Genomic DNA, 19130 nt, shown 5'->3' with positions numbered 1-19130 from the left:
TTGTGTGTGTCTGTCCCTGGATCTGACTCAGGGCGTGCCCCCTCTCTCCTTCCATCCCTCCAATTCCCTCGGAAAAAGCAAACTGCGCTCTGGGGTGGGGGATGGTGGCGCCGGGCGCCGAGGGGGAGAGGGACGGTACATCTGGAAAGCACATCTGGAGCTGGTCGTAGAGGGAGAGCCCGCCGGAGGGGAGGGGGTCCTAGGCCCTTTCGGCCCTGTCTCCCCCCTCCCTCGAGGTGCGGGCCGCTGGGGCCCCGGGAAGGGGGATCCCAGTCCGGCCGGAAGTGCCGGGTGGGGGGGGCGCCCCGGTGACTCACGCGGGGGCAGGAATGCTGCGGTCGGAACTGGACCGGGCTCCAGACCCCCATCCCGCCCCAGGGCTCCAACGGCGGCGGGCAGCGCGGTCCCCGCGCGGTGACCCTGGCGGACCCCCACGTGCCAGGTGGCTGGACGGGACCCAGGTTCCCCGCCCCCTCGGGCAGCTCGCCCGGGGCTGTCCTGTCCCTCCCCGGGGCAGCGGGGGCTGCGGGCCGGGCACCTGACCTTGGCTGGGAACTGCGGCCTGGGCAGCGGAGCTGGGGAACTTCCCTGCCCACCCCCCTTCCGGCCTCGCCGCCTTTCCCTCCTTCTACTCCCTCTGCTAACTGAGAAAAGGAAACTTTGTGTGTGCGGGTAGCTGGTGGTGGTGGGAACACAGCACAGCGCAGAACAAACGCAGGAGACGCACGCGTTTAGCATCCACAGACACGCAGAGAAACACAGGCAGATACAGATCTGCAGTCACACATAGATCGAAGACTTGGTCCTCCTTACATCCTATCACCCAGACATTACGGGTGTGCGTGTCTCTGTTGCCGTGTGTGTGAATCTGTGTATGTTGTATAGCTCTGTGTGTTGTGTATCTCTCTGTGTTTGTGTGTCTGCGTCTCTTGTGTTTGTCTGTGTACTTGTACGTGCCTCTGTGTGCGTGCATGTGTGTGTATCTGTCTGTGTTCCCACCACCACCACACTGAGAAAGGGGAGGCAATCCACCCCCAGACACGCAAAAACACACGAACTCACCCACGGAATTACACATGCTCACGTTGCTACGTACACACCCGGAAGTGCTCATAAGTACATAAATTCATCCACTCATTCAACAAACATTTGTGGAGAACCTACTGTGCGCCAGGCCATCTTAGGCCCCTGGGGGGATACAGCAGGGGGCAAAACAGACAGAAACCCCTACCCTCCTGGGCTGACGTGCTAGTGGGGTCAACGCACAGTGAACAGGATACGTAGGACTGTGGGAAGGGTGCTGTGATGAGAAGAATCAGAGAGAAAGTAAAGCAGGGAAGAGGCTAGTTGTGGAGGGGAGGTTCCAATTTTCAACAAGGTGGTTGGGGACAGAGGCGACTGGAAGGTGGAATCTGAGTGACAAATGTGAAGGTGGGCAGGAGGGAGCCACGTGGATGTCTGTGGGAATGCTGTTCCAAGCAGAGGGAACGGAAGTGCAGATTTCCCGAGGTGGGAGCATGCATAGTACCTTCTAGAAACATCAGGAGGCCAGTGGAGCTAGAGTGAGTGAGTGCGGGGGAGAGGGATTGGTAGCAGCTAAGCTTGTCAATGAGCAAACACCTCTACATTTCCACACCCCCATGAGGGCCTGTTTCTTAAGTGTGTGTCTATTAGATGTGTATGCCTCGAGACAGGTGTCTGTGTGGCTCAGTGTGATTGTGTCTATTCTTGTGTGTATATGTGAGTGTGTGTACGTCTGTGTGTTTGTCTAGGTGTGAGTATGTGCATTTCTTTTTTTGATTACCTTGTGTTTTTTTTAAATTAATTTATTGTTTGGTTATTTATTTTTGGCTGCGTTGGGTCTTCATTGTTGTGCGCAGACTTTCTCTAGTTGCAGCGAGTGGGGGCTACTCTTCGATGCGGTGAGCGGGCTTCTCACTGCGGTGGCTTCTCTTGTTGCGGAGCACAGGCTCTAGGTGCGTAGGGTTCAGTAGTTATGGCGTGCAGGCTTTCGTAGTTGTGGCTCGCGGGCTCTAGAGCACAGGCTCAGTAAATGTGGCGGCGCCCGAGCTTAGTTGCTCCGCGGCATGTGGGATCTTCCCGGACCAGGGATGGAACCCATGTCCCCTGCATTGGCAGGCGGATTCTTAACGGCTGCGCCACCAGGGAAGTCCCCGAGTATGTGCGTCTCTGTATGTGAGTGTGTGTTTCTGTGTGCGTCTGTGTGTATAACAGTGTGTGCTGGTGCGTGCGTCTGGTGTGTCTGTGTGTGAGTATGAGTGTTCCTGTGCATCTGTATATCTGTGTATGTATGTGTATCTCTGTGCATAAGCGTGTGTGTGAGTGTGTGTGCCTGTGTGCGTCTACGTATGTGGTTCTGAGTGTATATGTCTGTGTGTGTGCGTGTGCATGTGTCTCTGTCTGTGTGGGTGTCTGTGGGGTGGGGTGTTAGCTGGCCTTGTGTTTGGGGATGGAGACCTGTGTTCCCAGTGTATTATCTCCCTTTCCCACAATCTCCCTTCAAGCAGGTGCCCCTGGGTGCCAGACTGACCCTGCCGGGTAGGGCGTGGTGGAAGGGATGCTCAGCGTGGCCCGGGAGCCCCTCCTTCCCCTTTCTGACTGGACCCCTCCCTCTTATGACTCCCCAGGCCTGAACAAGACTGCTTCTTTCTCCTGTGAAGCCCATAACGCCAAGGGGGTCACCACGTCCCGCACAGCCACCATCACAGGTGACAGGAAAGGGAGCTGGAGAGCTGGGTGTCAGAGGGTGGGGCATTGGGGTCAAAGGTCAGAGCTGGAGTTGAGGGCAGGGTGGGGAGCTTTGGGCAAGGGGTCAGCTTCTCCCCTCTTCTGTCCACAGTGCTCCCCCAGCGGCCCCGCGACCTCCACTTGGTTTCCAGCCAGCCGACGGAGCTGGAGGTGGCTTGGACCCCAGGCCTGAGTGGCATTTATCCCCTCACCCACTGCACCCTGCAGGTGAGACCTCAGGCTTTCCTCACCTCCGTCTCAGCCCTCCTTCCATCCACAGCCACAGGCCCTCATCCTCTCCCTGGGAAACAAGCCCTTCCCACCCATTCGTGTGTTGAGAAGCAGTAGAGCCTTGGGTTAAGCCAGATGTCCTGGGTTCAAATCCTGACTCCACCAGCTGCTGGCCGCATGAGCTTGGGCAGGTGACCCAACCTCCCTGGGTCTCAGTTCTCTCATCTATAAAATGGGCATAATGGTGGTACCTACCTGATAGGCTGGCTGTGGGGATTCAATGAGTGAATGCAATTAACAAAATAGTATCTGGACCTTTGGAAATGTGTAATAAACTATTGGCTGCTTTTGGGAATTCCCTGGTGGTCCAGTGGTTAGGACTCTGTGCTTTCACTGCCGAGGGCGTGCGTTCAGCCCCTGGTTGGGGAACTAAGATCCCGCAAGTCATGTGGCACTGCCAAAAAAAAAACAAACAAAAAAAACCACTATTGGCTGTTTTCATTTATTTAGTGTTAGTGATATTGACTCTAGCTGGAATGGGAGCCCTGAGACAGCAGGGCCCAGAGTCATCACCGGGTACCCACAGCCCTGTACTTCTCCTGTCCCAGCCCTGACCACCCTGGGTTGTCACTGTCTGGGGGTGAGTCTGTCTCCCCCTGGACTGTGAGCTCTGGGAGGGCAGGGCTGGCCTGGTTTAGCCACCACTGGGTCCCTATTATTTATTGCCCAACGCAAGGCCAGACATCGACTAGGGAATGTTTGCTGGAAGAATACCTAACAATTGAGATGAGCTAGACCCAGCCTGCGGCCCTGAAGTTGTTCCTACTCTAGAATAAGAAAAACAAAGCGACACACATCTCTGAATATGAGATCCAGTTCTGGCCTGAAGTTCTCTGAGATTTGAGAGTTTAAGTGAGGATGGGACAGTGTCTGTGATGGGAGATGACAATAATGGAAAATGACCAACTTTTATTGAATGTCACCTATGTGCTGTGCCTTGCGTTACAGCTTTTCACACAGCCTCTCAAGTGTTTGTGGAGCAGGGTCTATGGATACACTCATTTTCCAGATGAAGTAACTAAGGCTCAGGGTAGTTAAGCAACTTGCCCAACGTCACAGACAGGAAGTGGCAGATGTGGGATTCGAACCCTTGTCTCGCCAAACCCAAAGGGCACTCCTGACCTCCTAAAGACCATTTAGAGCCAGTGCTTGATTGAACGGGAGCTGCCTTTCTTATAAGACAGACTCTGGCCCTGGAGACAACCTCACATTGAATTGACATTTTAACCCCAGAAAGGAGTGGCTGTTCATCTTCCCATTTTCAAGATAAGAAACTGAGGCCCAGAGAGGGGAAGTGACCTGCCTTCCCCAATGGCTAGAAAGGATAAAACCATTTCAATCCCAGAGGCCAGGCTGATTTGGGAAGACCTCAAATGCCAGGTCAGGCACCGACTGTACCCACAACCCACATCCATCCAGTGTCCCCAAGAAAGCAGAAGTGTGCCCTCTTCCCTCTCCAGGTCTCACTTCCTGCTGTGCCTGGGCTAAGGGTTCAAGTGGGAGGTCACAGCCGTCCCAGGGAAAAGAGAAGTGGAGTGGGCAGGGGGAGCCTGACTGTCTGCACCCACGTCTCCTTTGTCCCAGAAGAGGTTCCCCTTCTGGTCAGTCACTGTGGGTCAGAGATCAGGCATGGAGACCTACTCCCCCCATCCTGCTACCCACCATCTGCTCATTTCCTCCCCAGGCCTTGCAATGCTGTTGTCTCCCCACATGGGGGCTGTGTGACTTTGGGCAAGCTGCTGAATCTGGGCCTCTGTTTCCTCATCTGTAAAATGGGAATGAAAAAAGAAATTGACCCCATAGGGTGGTGGTAAGAAGGCAATTTGCTCATCCAGGAGTGTGCTTGGCAAGGTGCTTGGGACACAGCTGGCACTCAGAAAATGTTAGCTGTTGACAGGATGGCAAGCCAGTTCACGTGCATCATTTCTTTAAACCTCGCACCTTGACAGGGAGGGACTCTTGGAAGCTCATTTTCCAGAGACAGGAACTGAGACCCAGGGAGGTTAAGACACTCACTCTAAATCACACAGCAAATAATATCCAAGCCAAGATTTGGACCCAAAGGAATCTGGCTTTAGAGCCTTAAGCAATAAACTTCCCAACACACTGTGTGGTGTGGTTACATCGCCTGATTGCTCCCCAGGGTGAAGGCAGCACCCCTGAGCTGTGTGGCTGTGGGTTGTGTGGCTGTGGCGGGTTGTGGTTCTGTGGGGAAGGGCTGTACAGACGTCTTCCCCAGCCGTGGCCCCTGCCATCCTGATGGTGCCACTCCTGGCAACCAGGTGGGTGTAGCAGCCTGTGCCTCTGTGCAGGGTGTGCAGAGGTTGACACTCATGGCCAGACAACCTCACACACACAAAACGATAATGACAAACTCTCGACACGCACAAACACTCTTCTACACACTTACGAGAGTCAATTCAGTTAACCCTGCGAAGTAGGGAAACACTGTTGTGATCCCATTTTACAGATGAGGAAACTGAGGTGCAGAGCTAGGGAGTGGGAGAGGCTGGATTTGAATACCAGATGCGGTATCCGTGCTCTTCGGCACTAAGCTGCATTGCCTCTCTGAACAGAAGAGAAGTATTATTACTATTACTGATGCTCTTAAATGGACGTTCTTGTTGTCAGTAGGGCAAAGGTTTTGAAGACAGGATGGGGTTCAGGTCCCAACTTCATCAGTGACAAGCTGGCGTCCTTGAGCCAGTGATTTCATCTCTCTGAGCCTCAGTGTCCTCATCCGTATAACGGGCACAAACACAGCACGTACTTACAGCGCAAAGCGGAGGTGAGGATCAAACGAGTTCAGATTTGTAAAAGGCTTTTCTTATTTATTTAGTTAGTCATTTGGTTACACCGGGTGTTCGTTGCGGCTCGCTGGCTCCTTAATGGTGGCATGTGAACTCTTAGTTGCGGCATGCGTGTGGGATCTAGTTCCCTGACCAGGGATCGAATCCAGGCCCCCTGCATTGGGAGCGTGGAGTCTTAACCACAGTGCCACCAGGGAGGTCCCAAGGCTTTTGTTTTTTTAAATTAAGGTATAACATACATAATGTGCGTAATCTTTGGTGTACACCCAGATTGCTTAACCTATGTGACCTCCCTCTGAATCAAGATGCAGACACTCCTCAGCTCCCTTGAAGGCTCCCTCAGCCCCCAGAGATGCCCACTCTTCTGACTTCTTTTTTTTTTTTGGCTGAGCCGCTCGGCTTGCAGGATCTTAGTTCCCTCACCAGGGATTGAACCGCGGGCTCACGGCAGCGAAAGCACAGAGTCCTAACCACTGGACCACCAGGGAATTCCCTCTTCTGACTTCTATTGTGGGACATTGCTTTTGCCTGTGGTTGACCATCACTGTCATTATTGTTGATGCTGACCACCTGCCATGCACTGTGCAACTGTCCTACATTGAATCTTTAAGCAGCCCTGGAAGGCATTTGCTCCTCTAAGCCCCCATTTTCCAGATGAGGAAACTGAGGCTCAGAGAGGGAAAGTCTTGTCAGAAGTGACATTTGCAAGTGATGGCAGAGCCACATTGCGCAGCTGGGTGGTCTCCTCGCTTTGCAAACTCAGGTGCCCGTGTTGCCCTAACATGGAGTTGTGACACACACACACATCCTTGCAAAACTGTGTCATCACAGCAGGATCACCACCACTGAGAGTTGTGTGAGCACCTCCAGTGATTGCGTGGCCACCCTGTCCTCACGCGCCCCTCTCTCCCCAGGCTGTGCTGTCAGACGATGGGGTGGGCACCTGGCTGGGAGAGCCAGACCCCCCAGAGGAACCCCTCACCTTACAAGCATCTGTTCCGCCTCACCAACTGCGGCTGGGCAACCTCCATCCTCACACCCCTTACCACATCCGGGTGGCGTGTGTCAGTAGCCAGGGCCCCTCACCCTGGACCCACTGGCTTCCTGTGGAGACACTGGAGGGAGGTAAGAAGGGGCTTGTGGCCAGGAGACGTCGCTCACTGCCCCACTGACCCTCGCGTACATCAGTATGATCCCCGGCATCTCCTCTCGCCCGTTTAACCCCTTCCTGCCTCGTCCCCGACTCCTCAGCATGGCACACTGGCATCTCTCCCCCGTGCTTCTGCTCACGGGAGGCCTGCACGAGGTGCCCACGTGCATGCCCTCTGTACCCTGGCCCTACTTCCTGGGAACAGGGGTGGGGGTCAGGAAGAGGTGGGGATGCCAGCTTCCCCTCTTCCCTGTCCTCCAGTGCCCCTGGGCCCTCCTGAGAACGTTAGCGCCATGCGGAATGGAAGCCAAGCCCTCGTGCATTGGCAGGAACCAAGGGCGCCCCTGCAGGGCACCCTGTTAGGGTACCGACTGGCCTATCGAGGTCAGGATACCCCCGAGGTGGGTGCTGCTGGCTAGGTTGGGGCGGAGTGGCTGTGGAGGAGCGAGGAGTGGTGGGGAGAAGATGACAGGACAGACATGGACAGTTGAGCGGGTTGGGTAGGACACCATCACACTGTGCTAGGAGGGCACATTGTGGGACGGTTAAAGGGGTCCGGGAGAGGGTTAGGGATGGCTATTTCTGAATCACGTACAAAGCGTTTCAGTAGACCTATATGTACCAGGACAGTTTTCCAGCAGATAGTGGCATAACATCTTGAGGAAGGGGTGCCTCTTCCTAATTGGCATCAAGGTACTATCTGAGCAAGCAGCACCCTGGGGTGGAGAGATGGGGTGGGAGAGGGGGTGGGGAGTTAGAAGGGGATGGAGCGATGAGGGTGAAAAGATGAGAATTCAGTTCTTCAACACAAGTACCGTGTTCCACGCATCATGCTAGGACTTGAAGACGTGGGAGTGAATGAGACAAAGTCCCAGTCCTGGTGGAGCTGTTATTTTAGTGGGTGTAGAGATGGAGAATGGAAAGGAGAGGACGGGATGGGGGATGAGAAATGAAGGGTAGGAAGAGGTAGGGGATGAGGGACTGCAGATGAGGAGAGAGGAGAGGGCTTTGAGAACGATGGGGAGTTGAGGCTGAGGGTGAAGGCTCAAGCGTTAGGGGCTGGAGCTCTACTCTGATGCCACGTCTGGACGTCCTAGGTGCTAATGGATGTAGGGCTAAGGCGAGAAGTGACCTTGGAGCTGCGGGGAGACAGGTCTGTTCCCAACCTGACGGTGTGCGTGGCAGCCTACACCGCCGCTGGGGACGGACCCTGGAGCCTCCCTGTGCCCCTGGTGCTCTGGCGCCCAGGTAACTCCAAAGCCGTGCTCAGCCCCCTTCAACCTGCCCACAGGGACCTCGTCTCTCCCAGATGCCCGTGACTTGCTTGCTGTACCTTTGAGCATTACCCCAGTCTAGGCTCTGTTCCTACCTGGAACCTTACTGAGAGCCTCACTCCCTCAGCTGTGTCTCACCAGTCTTGCCCTCTCTGAGCATGTCCTCCCTCTGTCCTTTCTCCTCACAGGACAAGGACAGCCAATCCACCAGCTGGGTAAGGACTTCCGCCTCTTCTCCCTCCCTTCCCTCATTGTCGAGTGAGGACCCCATCACCACACACACTCTTTGCACATCCCTTTCGTATTTCTCAGACTCATCACTCTAATCCTCTGCTTCTTGGGTTTGTGTGGTCCTTGGTGGAGGTGGCTGGAATGACCCAGTGCATTGTAGGTACTCAGTGAATGGTGGATGGATGGATGGATGGATGGATGGATGGATGGATGGATGGATGGATGAATGGATGGATGGATGGATGGATGGATGGATCGGTAGTTGGGTAGATGAATCAATTAGTAGGTGGGTGGGTGGGTGGGTGGGTGGGTGGGTGGATAAATGAACAGACAGGTGAGTTATCCCCCTCATATCCATCCTTCTCAAATATTTCTCCAACAATTCTCAAACATTCCTCCTACACCCATTGTACCCTCCTAGCACTATTACAGCCCCTCTTGTAACTCAACCCACGTTCCTTACATGCCTTCCTGCATTTCTTTGCATACCTTTCCACACTAATCCCACCCTCCTTTCACGTTCATCCCATTATAACCCTTCATTCGTCACACGTGCCTCCCAAACCCAATGCACACCCACACTTCTCATTCACACACTCTGCATACTTTTTACACACTCACCGTACCTCCAACATTGCAAGCACTGTAAAACTTTCAGTCCACACGATCCCACATTCTGCAACTCTCCTTGCACACTCACTCGACACTCCTTACACGTTATTCCCTCACCCCAAGCCGATCCTAACCCATGTCCGCTTTCTGCACACACCCACACCAAACTCCTGGTACACTCAGCACATACCCATCCTCCGTTCCTTACACACTCACTCCCACCTTTTTGCACACCCCTTCCATTCATCCCGTGCTTCTCATCTTCCCTTCCCATGTCCTTTGCGCACTTGTTGCACACTCACCTCACATCCAAGTTACATCCTTACGAATACTGCTCTTCCTTGTATCTAAAACTCCTTGAATACTCCCTGAATCCTCACATATCCCAGTTCCTCCAGTACTTATCTGACACTCTTTACACACTCCTTTGCACACTATGGCCCTTTACACGTTTATTTTACTCTCATCCCTTGCTTTACGAAAACCCTTCCAGGGAATTCCCTGGCGGTCCAGTGGTTAAGACTCAGCACTTTCACTCCCAAGGGCCTGGGTTCGATCCTTGGTCGGGAAACTAAGATCTCAGAAGGCGCAGGGAGGCCAAAAATAAAAATAAAAATAAAACCCGTCCATAGCCATCACACACTCCTCCTCAAAAATATTCCTTGGCCATTGGTCCCTGGAGCCTCAAACTCCTTGCATGTTCATTGCACATGCCTCGTGCACCCGTCCTACACGGTATGCGTTCTCTCCCCACTCATCTGTCTTCCACACCCAAGTCCCCCCTCCTTGCACGATCATCACACATATCACACACCCATAGACCACTTGAGATTTACTCACGACCATCCCGTGCTCACATTACATTGCACAGCCCACCTTGCACAGGTCTCTCACTCTCGTCCCACACTCCTTCCACACGCATCACACAGTCCCCCAGTGTCCATCCCATTCTTTTTGTTAATATTTATTTATTTATTATTATTTATTTTTTTATCTTGGCTGCGCCAGGTCTTAGTTGCGGCATGCAGGATCTTTAGTTGAGGCGTGCGGGCTTTTTAGTTGCGGCATGCGGACTCTCTTAGTTGTGGCACGCATGTGGGATCTAGTTCCCTGACCAGGGACCGAACCCGGGCGCCCTGCATTGGGAGCGTGGAGTCTTATCGTCCACTGCGCCACCAGGGAAGTCCCTATCCATCCCACTCTTAACTTACCATACTCATCCTACAAGTTTCACACTCTTCCTTGAACATCCACTCCTATCTATCGTATCCACTGCATGCCCTGTCCAGCCCAGCCCAGTCTCCCCAGATAGGGGAACGCACCTGTCACATGCCTCATCAAATATATCCACACCTGCCTCCTTTCAACATCACCCCCTTGGGGCTCAGGGAGCTGGAACCAAGACCTCAACCATGACCTGTCCTGCGTACCCCCTGACAGTGAGTGAACCCCCAGTCCCTGCCTTCTCATGGCCCTGGTGGTATGTACTGCTGGGAGCAGTGGTGGCTGCCGCCTGTGTCCTCATCCTGGCCCTGTTCCTCGTCCACCGGCGGAAGAAAGAGACCCGCTATGGGTGAGTGGGAGTCACGTGGGTTGGAAGGCCAACATGGACTGGGATGGAGGGGCCGGAGGTGGGGACACCATGAGGAGGCTGGTGCAGGAGGAGAGGTTACCGAGAATCAGAATGAGGGCAAGCCTCTGGGGAGTGAATGGAAGGCAGAAAGCCATCCAAGACGTGCTCAGCAAACACTGGAGGAGAGGGCAGGCAGGCCTGGGGGTGGGGATGGCGTTCGCTTTCACTGTTGGTGGAAGGAGGAGGTTCCACATTGTTCTGCCCTGCCCTCATCTCCTCTCTATTCCCCCCAGAGAGGTGTTCGAACCAACAATGGAGAGGGGCGAGCTGGTGGTCAGGTACCGTGTTCGCAAGTCCTACAGCCGTCGGACCACTGAAGCCACCTGTAAGTGAACCCCATGCCTCCCTGCCTGGGTTTGGGATAAGAAGTATAGAGCTTTGGGCCTGTTGGGCTTCTGCAGGTGCATGAACCAAAAGTGTCTGAAGGCCTTGGAATACTAGGATGTTGGAACCACAGACCCTAAGAGCAACAGAATCGTGGAACCACACACCACCTTAGAATCAACCTTAGAATAACTGAATCTTAGACATAGTAGATCTTAGAAAGACCAAGCTTAGAGCCACAGGATCTCAGAACAACGTAATCATGATGATGATGATAAAGATGATGATGATGACCATGAAGAAGACGCTGCTGATGAGATGAGTATGACGCTGATGATAACAGCCAACCCTAGCACTGCCTCTGTGACAGGTGCTGTTCTAAGTGCTCTACACAGGTCCCTTCATTTAATCCTCACAACAACCCAATGAGTTAGGTACGTTATCCCCCCGCCCCACTTCAAAGATGAGGAGGCTGCAGCATAGAGAGGTTAAGTAACTTGCTGGAGGCCACACAGCTTGTAAGCTGGAGAGTTGGGATTCAAACCCAGGCCGTTTTGCTCTCAAGTCCATCCTCTTACCTGCCTCTTGGAATTAAAGAATGTGAGAGAGGTAGAATAGATCTTGGCCGAAAGAATTATAATCCAGGACTATAGACCCTTAGGATCTTAAAAATCATAGAATCTTAGAACTATAGACACTCAGAGGATTGTAGCGTTATGGAGGGTCCCAGCTAAGCAGGGACCTCAGAGGCCATCCAGTCCAATCTCTTAATCTCTCCATTTGGAGAAACAGATCCAGAAAGAAAAGGGACAGAGTTAGGTATCTTCCTAGCACACAGTGAGAAGACCGCCAGGGCCCCAGGGAGACACCAGAAGGGGCTGGGAAAGACATTTATTGAAAAGGAGAAGGAAGAGGAAGTGACGGGGTCACAGCAATCTAACGGAATAACGTGCGGCGGCAGTTCTCAAAGTGTGACCTGAGTCCCCGGGAGTACCCGAGACCTTCGCAGGAGGTCCACGAGGTCAAAATTATTTTCATATTAACACCAAGACATCTTTTGCCCTTTGGCACTCTCATTCTCTCGCAAGCACTCCATGGAGTTTCCCAGAGGCTTCCTAATATGTGATGATGTCATCGTTCTGTTGATTGATTGAACATGTGCTTATGTATGCTTGTGTTTGGGAAATCTACCCGTGGGACTTCCCTGGCAGTGGCGGTCCAGTGGTTAAGACTCTGTTGCTTCCACTGCAGGGGGTGCGGGTTTGATTCCTGGACGGGGAACTAAGATCCTGTATGCTGTGCCACGAGGCCAAAAAAAAAAAGAAAAAGAAAAAGAAAATCTTTCCGTTTTCATTTTGAACACAATAAATACTGGTGTATAGATGACCTACATAAAAGAAAGCTCTTTTCAGGCCTCAATAATTTTAAGAATGTGAAGGGGTCCTGAGGCCAATAAGTTGGAAAACGATTGCTACACAGCAGTGAAAATAATAGATCCGACTACACACGACAACTACATTACAATGATCTCATAGACATTGTGTTGAGTGAAAGAAGCCAGACACAAAAGAGAACATATGATGTGATTCCACGTTTATAACATCCCCAAACAGAAAAGACTCATCTGGGGTAGGAAAAGTCAGGGAAGTGGACTCCCCTGAGAGGGCAGGTCATGGTCTGTTCTTCACCTGGGTGCTAGTTACACTGTAGTGTTTGGTTTGTGAAAATCCACTGAGCTGCTCACTTATGATTTTTGCAGTTTATACTTCAATAAACAGTTAAGAAATATTTCTAACAACTGGTACGGCAGGACGCTAACCAATCAGGGTGCCCGCTAGTGCAAGATTATGTGCCAGGCTCTAACCCTTTAGTTGCTGCTCTGGGGGAAGATTCAGGGGGGTTAGAGGAGAAGCTAGGGTGGGGCTGGGGGGGTGCTCTGGGCCATTAGCTAATTTTGAATGAATGCAGAAGTATTTCAGCATTTTAACGATGGGTATACAGGCATACCTCAGAGATGTGGTGGGTTTGATTCCAGACCACCACGATAAAGCAAATAATGCAATAAAGCAAGTCACACGCATTTTTGGCTTTCCCAGCGCATAGAAAAGTTATGTTTACACTATACTGCAGTCTACTAAGTGTGCAATAGCATTATATCTTTAAAAACGATGTACATACCTTAATTTTAAGTTGCTTTATTCCTGAAAAATGCCAACCACCATCCGAGCCTTCAGTGAATTGTAGTAGTAACATCAAAGATCACTGATCACGGGTCATCATAACAAATATAAAAATAATGAAAAGTTTTGAAATATTGCCAGAATGACCAAAATGTGACACGGAGACACGGGGCAAGCAAATGCTATTGGGAAAATGGCGCCGATAGACTCGCTCGACACAAGGTTGCCACGGGTCTTCAGTGTGTAAAAAACACAATATCTGCAAAGTGCAATAAAATGAGCACGCCTGTATCCCTATGGGCGAGCGTCGTCTGGGTGTCAGCCCCGCTCCATGGCTCTGTCTACCCCTACCTCCCATGCAGTGAACAGCCTGGGCATCAGTGAAGAGCTGAAGGAGAAGCTGCGGGATGTGATGGTGGACCGGCATAAGGTGGCCCTGGGGAAGACCCTGGGAGAAGGTGAGTCCCCCCTTAACACACACACACATCTCCCTGAACCATGAAGTTCTCCCCACCCCCGCCCAGCCACAGGAAATGCAGTCTCTACGACGCCCCCCTGAGGTCAGCATCTCTCTCTGGTCCCCCACAGGAGAGTTTGGAGCTGTGATGGAAGGCCAGCTCAACCAGGATGACTCCATCCTCAAGGTGGCTGTGAAGACGATGAAGAGTGAGTCTGTACATGCATGTGCACACATGTGGGACCCCCATCCCTTAATCTCAGGTCCCTTCCCTGTTCCCCTAAGGAAGCAGAAGAACAGGAAAGGTAACAGCAATTTAGCCCAACCACAGAACCTCAGTGTTTCCGGACAGGAAATGGAGTCCCTGCCAGGTCCTTCAACAGAGGGAACTTAATACAGAGAGATTACTCAAAGGTGTAGGGAAAACTGAAGGAACAGCTGGGAGCAGTGAGACAATTAGCAGCAGCACTATGTCACTTCCACCCCCAGGCCCGAAGGGCAGAGGCAGGAAGTGGTGTTACCAGAGCCCACAGCCAGAGCTCCCTGATGGGATTTAGGAATCACAGAGTTAGGGGCTACCTCGTGGGAGCTCGAAACACAAAGGAGACACAGCCACCGCCAAGGCAATACTGGAAGCAGAAAGAGAGAGGATGAAATGCCCTGACTTCTCCCCTCCACTCGCCCACCTGTCAATCTCCCATCGGTGCTTCCCATTGGCAGGCTCCAACAGGAAACAGCAGGAAAGGGAGCCTGGGAAATGTAGTTTTCAAAGGGCCCAGCCCCCTGTGATGCATAGCAGAGCAGGGTAAGGTCGAGAATGAGGCACACCTGGCTTCATCATTTACCCGCTGTGTGATCTCAGGTTAGTGACTATCCCTCTCCGAGCCTCCCATTCCTCATCTGGAGAAAAGGATCATAACGTCTCTACCTCCTAGGGTGTTGTGTGGCAAAGCACTTAATGCTGGGGTTGGCACATTGAACTCACAATTAATGTGGACTAAAACCCTATTATTTACATCATCAGAGAGGGTGGGAGCCAGTCCAGGTTCACACAGCACAGGAAGTCCAGGGCCAAGTCCTTTCCACATAGGGATGAAGCTTAGAGGGTCAGGCTGGAGGTAAGGGAGAAATGATCCTTTCAAAGTCACAGCGGCTAAAAGCTTGGGTTATGGAGTTATAACTCATTCCCTCATTCATTACTGAGTGCCTCTTGCATACCAGGTTATGTTCCTGACCTGGGTTTGAATCCCAGCTGTGTGACGCTGAGCAAGTCACTTTGCCTCTATGAGCCAGTGTCCCGAGTTGCAAAACAATGGGGACAATGGTAGGGATCCCAGGGCGGCTGCGACTGTGCTGGGAAGCAGCCTAGCACAGAGCTGCACATGGACCCCGGAGCCAGACTGCCTGCGTTTGAGCTCTGTCTAGTCCTCTTGCTAGCTGTGTGTGCCCTTAAGCAGGTTTCTTAACCATTCTGTGCATTGGTCTCCCCCATCTTTTTTTTTTTTAATTTATTTATTTTTATTTTATTTATTTTTAGCTGAGCTGGGTCTTCGTTGCTGCACGCGGGCTTTCTCTAGTTGTGGCGAGCGGGGGCTACTCTTCGTAGTAGTGCGCGGGCTTCTCATTGCGGTGGCTACTCTTGTGGCGGAGCACGGGCTCTAGACACACGGGCTTCAGTAGTTGCGGCACGCTGACTCAGTAGTTGTGCCTCTCGGGCTCTAGAGCGCAGGCTCAGTAGTTGTGGTGCACGGCCCTAGTTGCTCCGCAGCAAGTGAGATCTTCCCGGACCAGGGCTTGAACCCACGTCCCCTGCACTGGCAGGCAGATCCGCTGCGCCACCAGGGAAGCCCCTCCCCATCTTTAAAATGGGGAAAGTAGGGCTTCCCTGGTGACGCAGTGGTTGAGAGTCCGCCTGCCGATGCCGGGGACGCGGGTTCGTGCCCCGGTCCAGGAAGATCCCACATGCGGCGGAGCGGCTGGGCCCGTGAGCCATGGCCGCTGAGCCTGCGCGTCTGGAGCCTGTGCTCCGCAACGGGAGAGGCCACAACGGTGAGAGGCCCGCGTACCGCAAAAAAAAAAAAAAAAAAAAAAAAATGGGGAAAGTAATAGAAACTCCTCAGAGGATTAAATGAGGTAATAGATGTAGAGTGCTGAATACAGCACCTGGTACTTACAAATCACGTTTGATAAAGAAGAGGATGATGATGGTGATGAGGCCGAGGAGGAGGAGGGAAAGAGTCCTCCCTCCCCACCCCTCCTCCTCATACACCTTCCTCTCTCCCCCAAGTTGCCATCTGCACAAGGTCAGAGCTGGAGGATTTCCTGAGTGAAGCCGTCTGCATGAAAGAATTCGACCACCCCAACGTCATGAGGCTCATCGGTGAGGGAGGGCAGATTTAGGGGGTCGACAGGCCCCGTGGAGGCCGCAGCAGAGGGAAGACCCCTCCCTTGGGCACTGAGAAAAATCAAACCTCCAGGCTTCCTCCTCCCTGCTCCCTGAGAGTCAGCAAGTTCCCCCCTTCCTCTCTCCCTCAGCTTGGAATGTGACATCTGACCTTTCCCAGAAATAGCTGAGGTCCCCAGGAGGGCTGGAGAAACAACCCTGGGAACAGTGCTGGAAATGGCTTCTCTGAAGCTTGGTCCGTCACCCCCCTCCTCAACAATTTGGAGGCCAGACTTGAGGGGGAGGGAGAGACAGAGCTGAGAGATGGGGTGGCTTCCCCTTCTGCCCAACTCCAGTGACAGGGCTGCCTGGGGGCACTCAGGCGTCTGTTTCCAGGGTTCCGAACGAGAGGGCTTCCCGGCACCCGTGGTCATCTTACCTTTCATGAAACACGGAGACCTACACAGTTTCCTTCTCTATTCCCGGCTTGGGGACCAGCCAGTGGTGAGAGCATTTTATTGTCTGGCCCACAAGTGTTAATTGAGCACCTACCAGGTACCCAGAGCCGCTCAGACACTGGGAAGGCCAAGGTGACCAGGAGCCTGCTTGCATGGAGCTGTCTGCCAGTGGGGGGACCAGACAATAAATAAGTTAAACAAATAAGCAAGATAATTTAAGTGCTAGGAAGGAAATAGAGCAGGATGAGTGACAGGGAGGCCAGGCAGTTAATTTGGGTGAACAGGGAAGGTCTCGCTGAGGAGGGGAACTTGAAGGAGGAGGTGGGGAGATCTGGGAGAAAGCAGTCCCAGCAGAGGGCACAGCATGTGCAAAGGCTCAGAGGTGGGAACAAGCATGGCTTGTTTAAAGACCAGAAAGGGGGCTCCCTGCTGGAGCATACGTCAAGGACAAGAACAATAGGAGATCAAGACAGAGGAAGGCAGGAGGGGATGACATAGGGCCGTATTAGAAAGGGGTGGGATTTAATTCTTGGGGCCCTGGGAGAGCATCGCAGGGCAGAGCTAGGAGAGAGGAAGGGAGGAGGGATAGATCTCCGGGACTCTTCTGACCCTCTACTCCCTCCTGCCCCGGCCCCCCCAGTTCTTGCCCACTCAGATGCTGGTGAAGTTCATGGCAGACATTGCCAGTGGCATGGAGTATCTGAGTACCAAGAGATTCATACACCGGGACTTGGCCGCCAGGAACTGCATGTGAGTTTCCACCCTTCCAGGAATCCCCCCTCCTTCCGGGACACTGCCCCCCGCCCCACCCTCCTTCCCAGGATGGAAGAGGGCGCTAGAAACACACAGCCTTCAGGCAGGTCAGAGCTCAGGAGTGGAATAGAGAGGTGAGCAGCGAGGCTGGGGCCGGCTTTCTGGAGGAGGTAGGCCCTGAACCGAGATCCTGAAGGAGTACTGAGATGTGAAGAAAAGTGACAAGAGTGAGGGCTCGGTGGGTAGCATGTGGTGAGCAAAAGGGCAGAGGTGACCGATGAGGGTGGTGACATTTAAGCTTCATCTTTGTCCCCCTCCATGCTGAGTGTCTTACCTGGGGCTACCCTTGGGGAGGGGCCACACTGGGTAAAGAGACCACACCCCCTGCCAAGGGACAAGCAGAAAATAGGTCAGAACCAGGGCTAAAGTGAAGGTGAGGTGTGTGTATGTGTGTGTGTACACACAGGCTTAGAATATTAGTCTCATTACACTCTTGGACTCAGAAATAGGAGCTGGAGAATCAGAGAATCTTTGGGAATTCCCTGGTGGTCCAGTAGTTAGGACTCTGCACTATCAGTGCTGAGGACCCAGGTTCGATCCCTGGTCGGGGAGCTAAGATCCCACAAACCACGCAGCACGGCCCCCCAAAAAAGAGAATCAGAGAATCTTCTATAAGACATGCAAATTTTCACAAATGTCTTTATTCCCGCCACCCCCAGTTTTTTTTTTTTTTTTGGCCATACTGCGAGGGCATGCGGGATCTTAGTTCCCGGACCAGGGATCGAACCCGTGCCCCCTGCAGTGGAAGTGCGGAGTCCTAACCACTGGACTGCCAGGGAATTCCACCCCCCCCCAACTTTTTACTTTGAAAAATTCCAAATCTGCAGAAAAGTTGAAAGAATTGTGCAATGAACACCCATATCTCCTCCTTGTTGAGATGTTGCCACATTTGTCCTCTCTTCTCTTTCTCTCTCTCCCCTCAACCATTTGAAAGTAAGTTGCCAAGATGGTGACACTCCACCCCTAAATCTTCAGTAGGTATCTCCTAAAATCAGGACTTATGCCTAAACAACCACAATTCTGTTATCACACGTAAGAAGATTAACAATAATTCTGTAACACAACCTACTATCCAATCCATGTTCCAGTTCCGCCGATTGTCCTTCAAAATGTCTTTTCGGGATATTTTTTCCCCCAAAACCAGGATCTATGCAAAGTTCCCAGATTGCGTTTGGTTGTTGTACCCCTTGGTCCCTTTTAATCTAGAATTACCCTCCACCACCATTACCTGTGTATAGTTGGGTTTTTTTTTTGCAGTACGCGGGCCTCTCACTGCTGTGGCCTCTCCCGTTGCGGAGCACAGGCTCCGGACACGCAGGCTTAGCGGCCACGGCTCATGGGCCCAGCCGCTCAGCGGCATGTGGGATCTTTCCAGACCAGGACACGAACCAGTGTCCCCCGCATCGGCAGGCAGACTCTCAACCACTGCGCCACCAGGGAAGCCCTGTGTATAGTTTTGTGGCATATTCTTTTGGAAGAGATCAGGCCAGTTGTCTTGTAGGATGTCCCATGTATAAGATGTGTCTGTTTCCTTGTGGTGGCATTTGCCTTGTTCCTGTGTTCCCTTTATTTCCTATAAACTGGAAAGGAGGTCTAAAGGCATGAATAGACTCAGTCAAAATGGAAGTTCTTTTATTTCTGTAACGTGGGCTGATCCTCGTTAAGCCCACAATGTAACAGTGACACCAAAAATCAGGGCGGACAATCAATTGTTATGCACCCGTCACATTTTCTGTTAAGTTGTTAAAATATTAAAATACTTCCTT

At 52.4% G+C, this 19130-nt stretch overlaps 1 protein-coding gene across 1 annotated transcript in view; it reads left to right on the top strand.

The window, feature by feature from the left end:
- The window catches only part of AXL (AXL receptor tyrosine kinase), a 30365-nt gene that overhangs the window by 5279 nt on the left and 5956 nt on the right, over nt 1-19130 (top strand). The window contains exons 5-17 of the mRNA XM_082676147.1: nt 2649-2729; nt 2861-2976; nt 6764-6974; nt 7261-7400; nt 8097-8247; nt 8462-8488; nt 10557-10689; nt 10983-11074; nt 13616-13711; nt 13842-13919; nt 15998-16090; nt 16476-16597; nt 17192-17301. Coding sequence (XP_082532273.1) covers nt 2649-2729; nt 2861-2976; nt 6764-6974; nt 7261-7400; nt 8097-8247; nt 8462-8488; nt 10557-10689; nt 10983-11074; nt 13616-13711; nt 13842-13919; nt 15998-16090; nt 16476-16597; nt 17192-17301 — 1450 coding nt within the window. The remainder of the gene's footprint in view (nt 1-2648; nt 2730-2860; nt 2977-6763; nt 6975-7260; nt 7401-8096; nt 8248-8461; nt 8489-10556; nt 10690-10982; nt 11075-13615; nt 13712-13841; nt 13920-15997; nt 16091-16475; nt 16598-17191; nt 17302-19130) is intronic.

This window comes from Grampus griseus, assembly GCF_964374135.1.
Source record: "Grampus griseus genome assembly, chromosome: 19".
Classification (NCBI taxonomy): Eukaryota; Metazoa; Chordata; class Mammalia; order Artiodactyla; family Delphinidae; genus Grampus; species Grampus griseus.
Note: the sequence above shows the minus strand (reverse complement) of the source record. Positions and strands in the feature narration are given on the sequence as shown.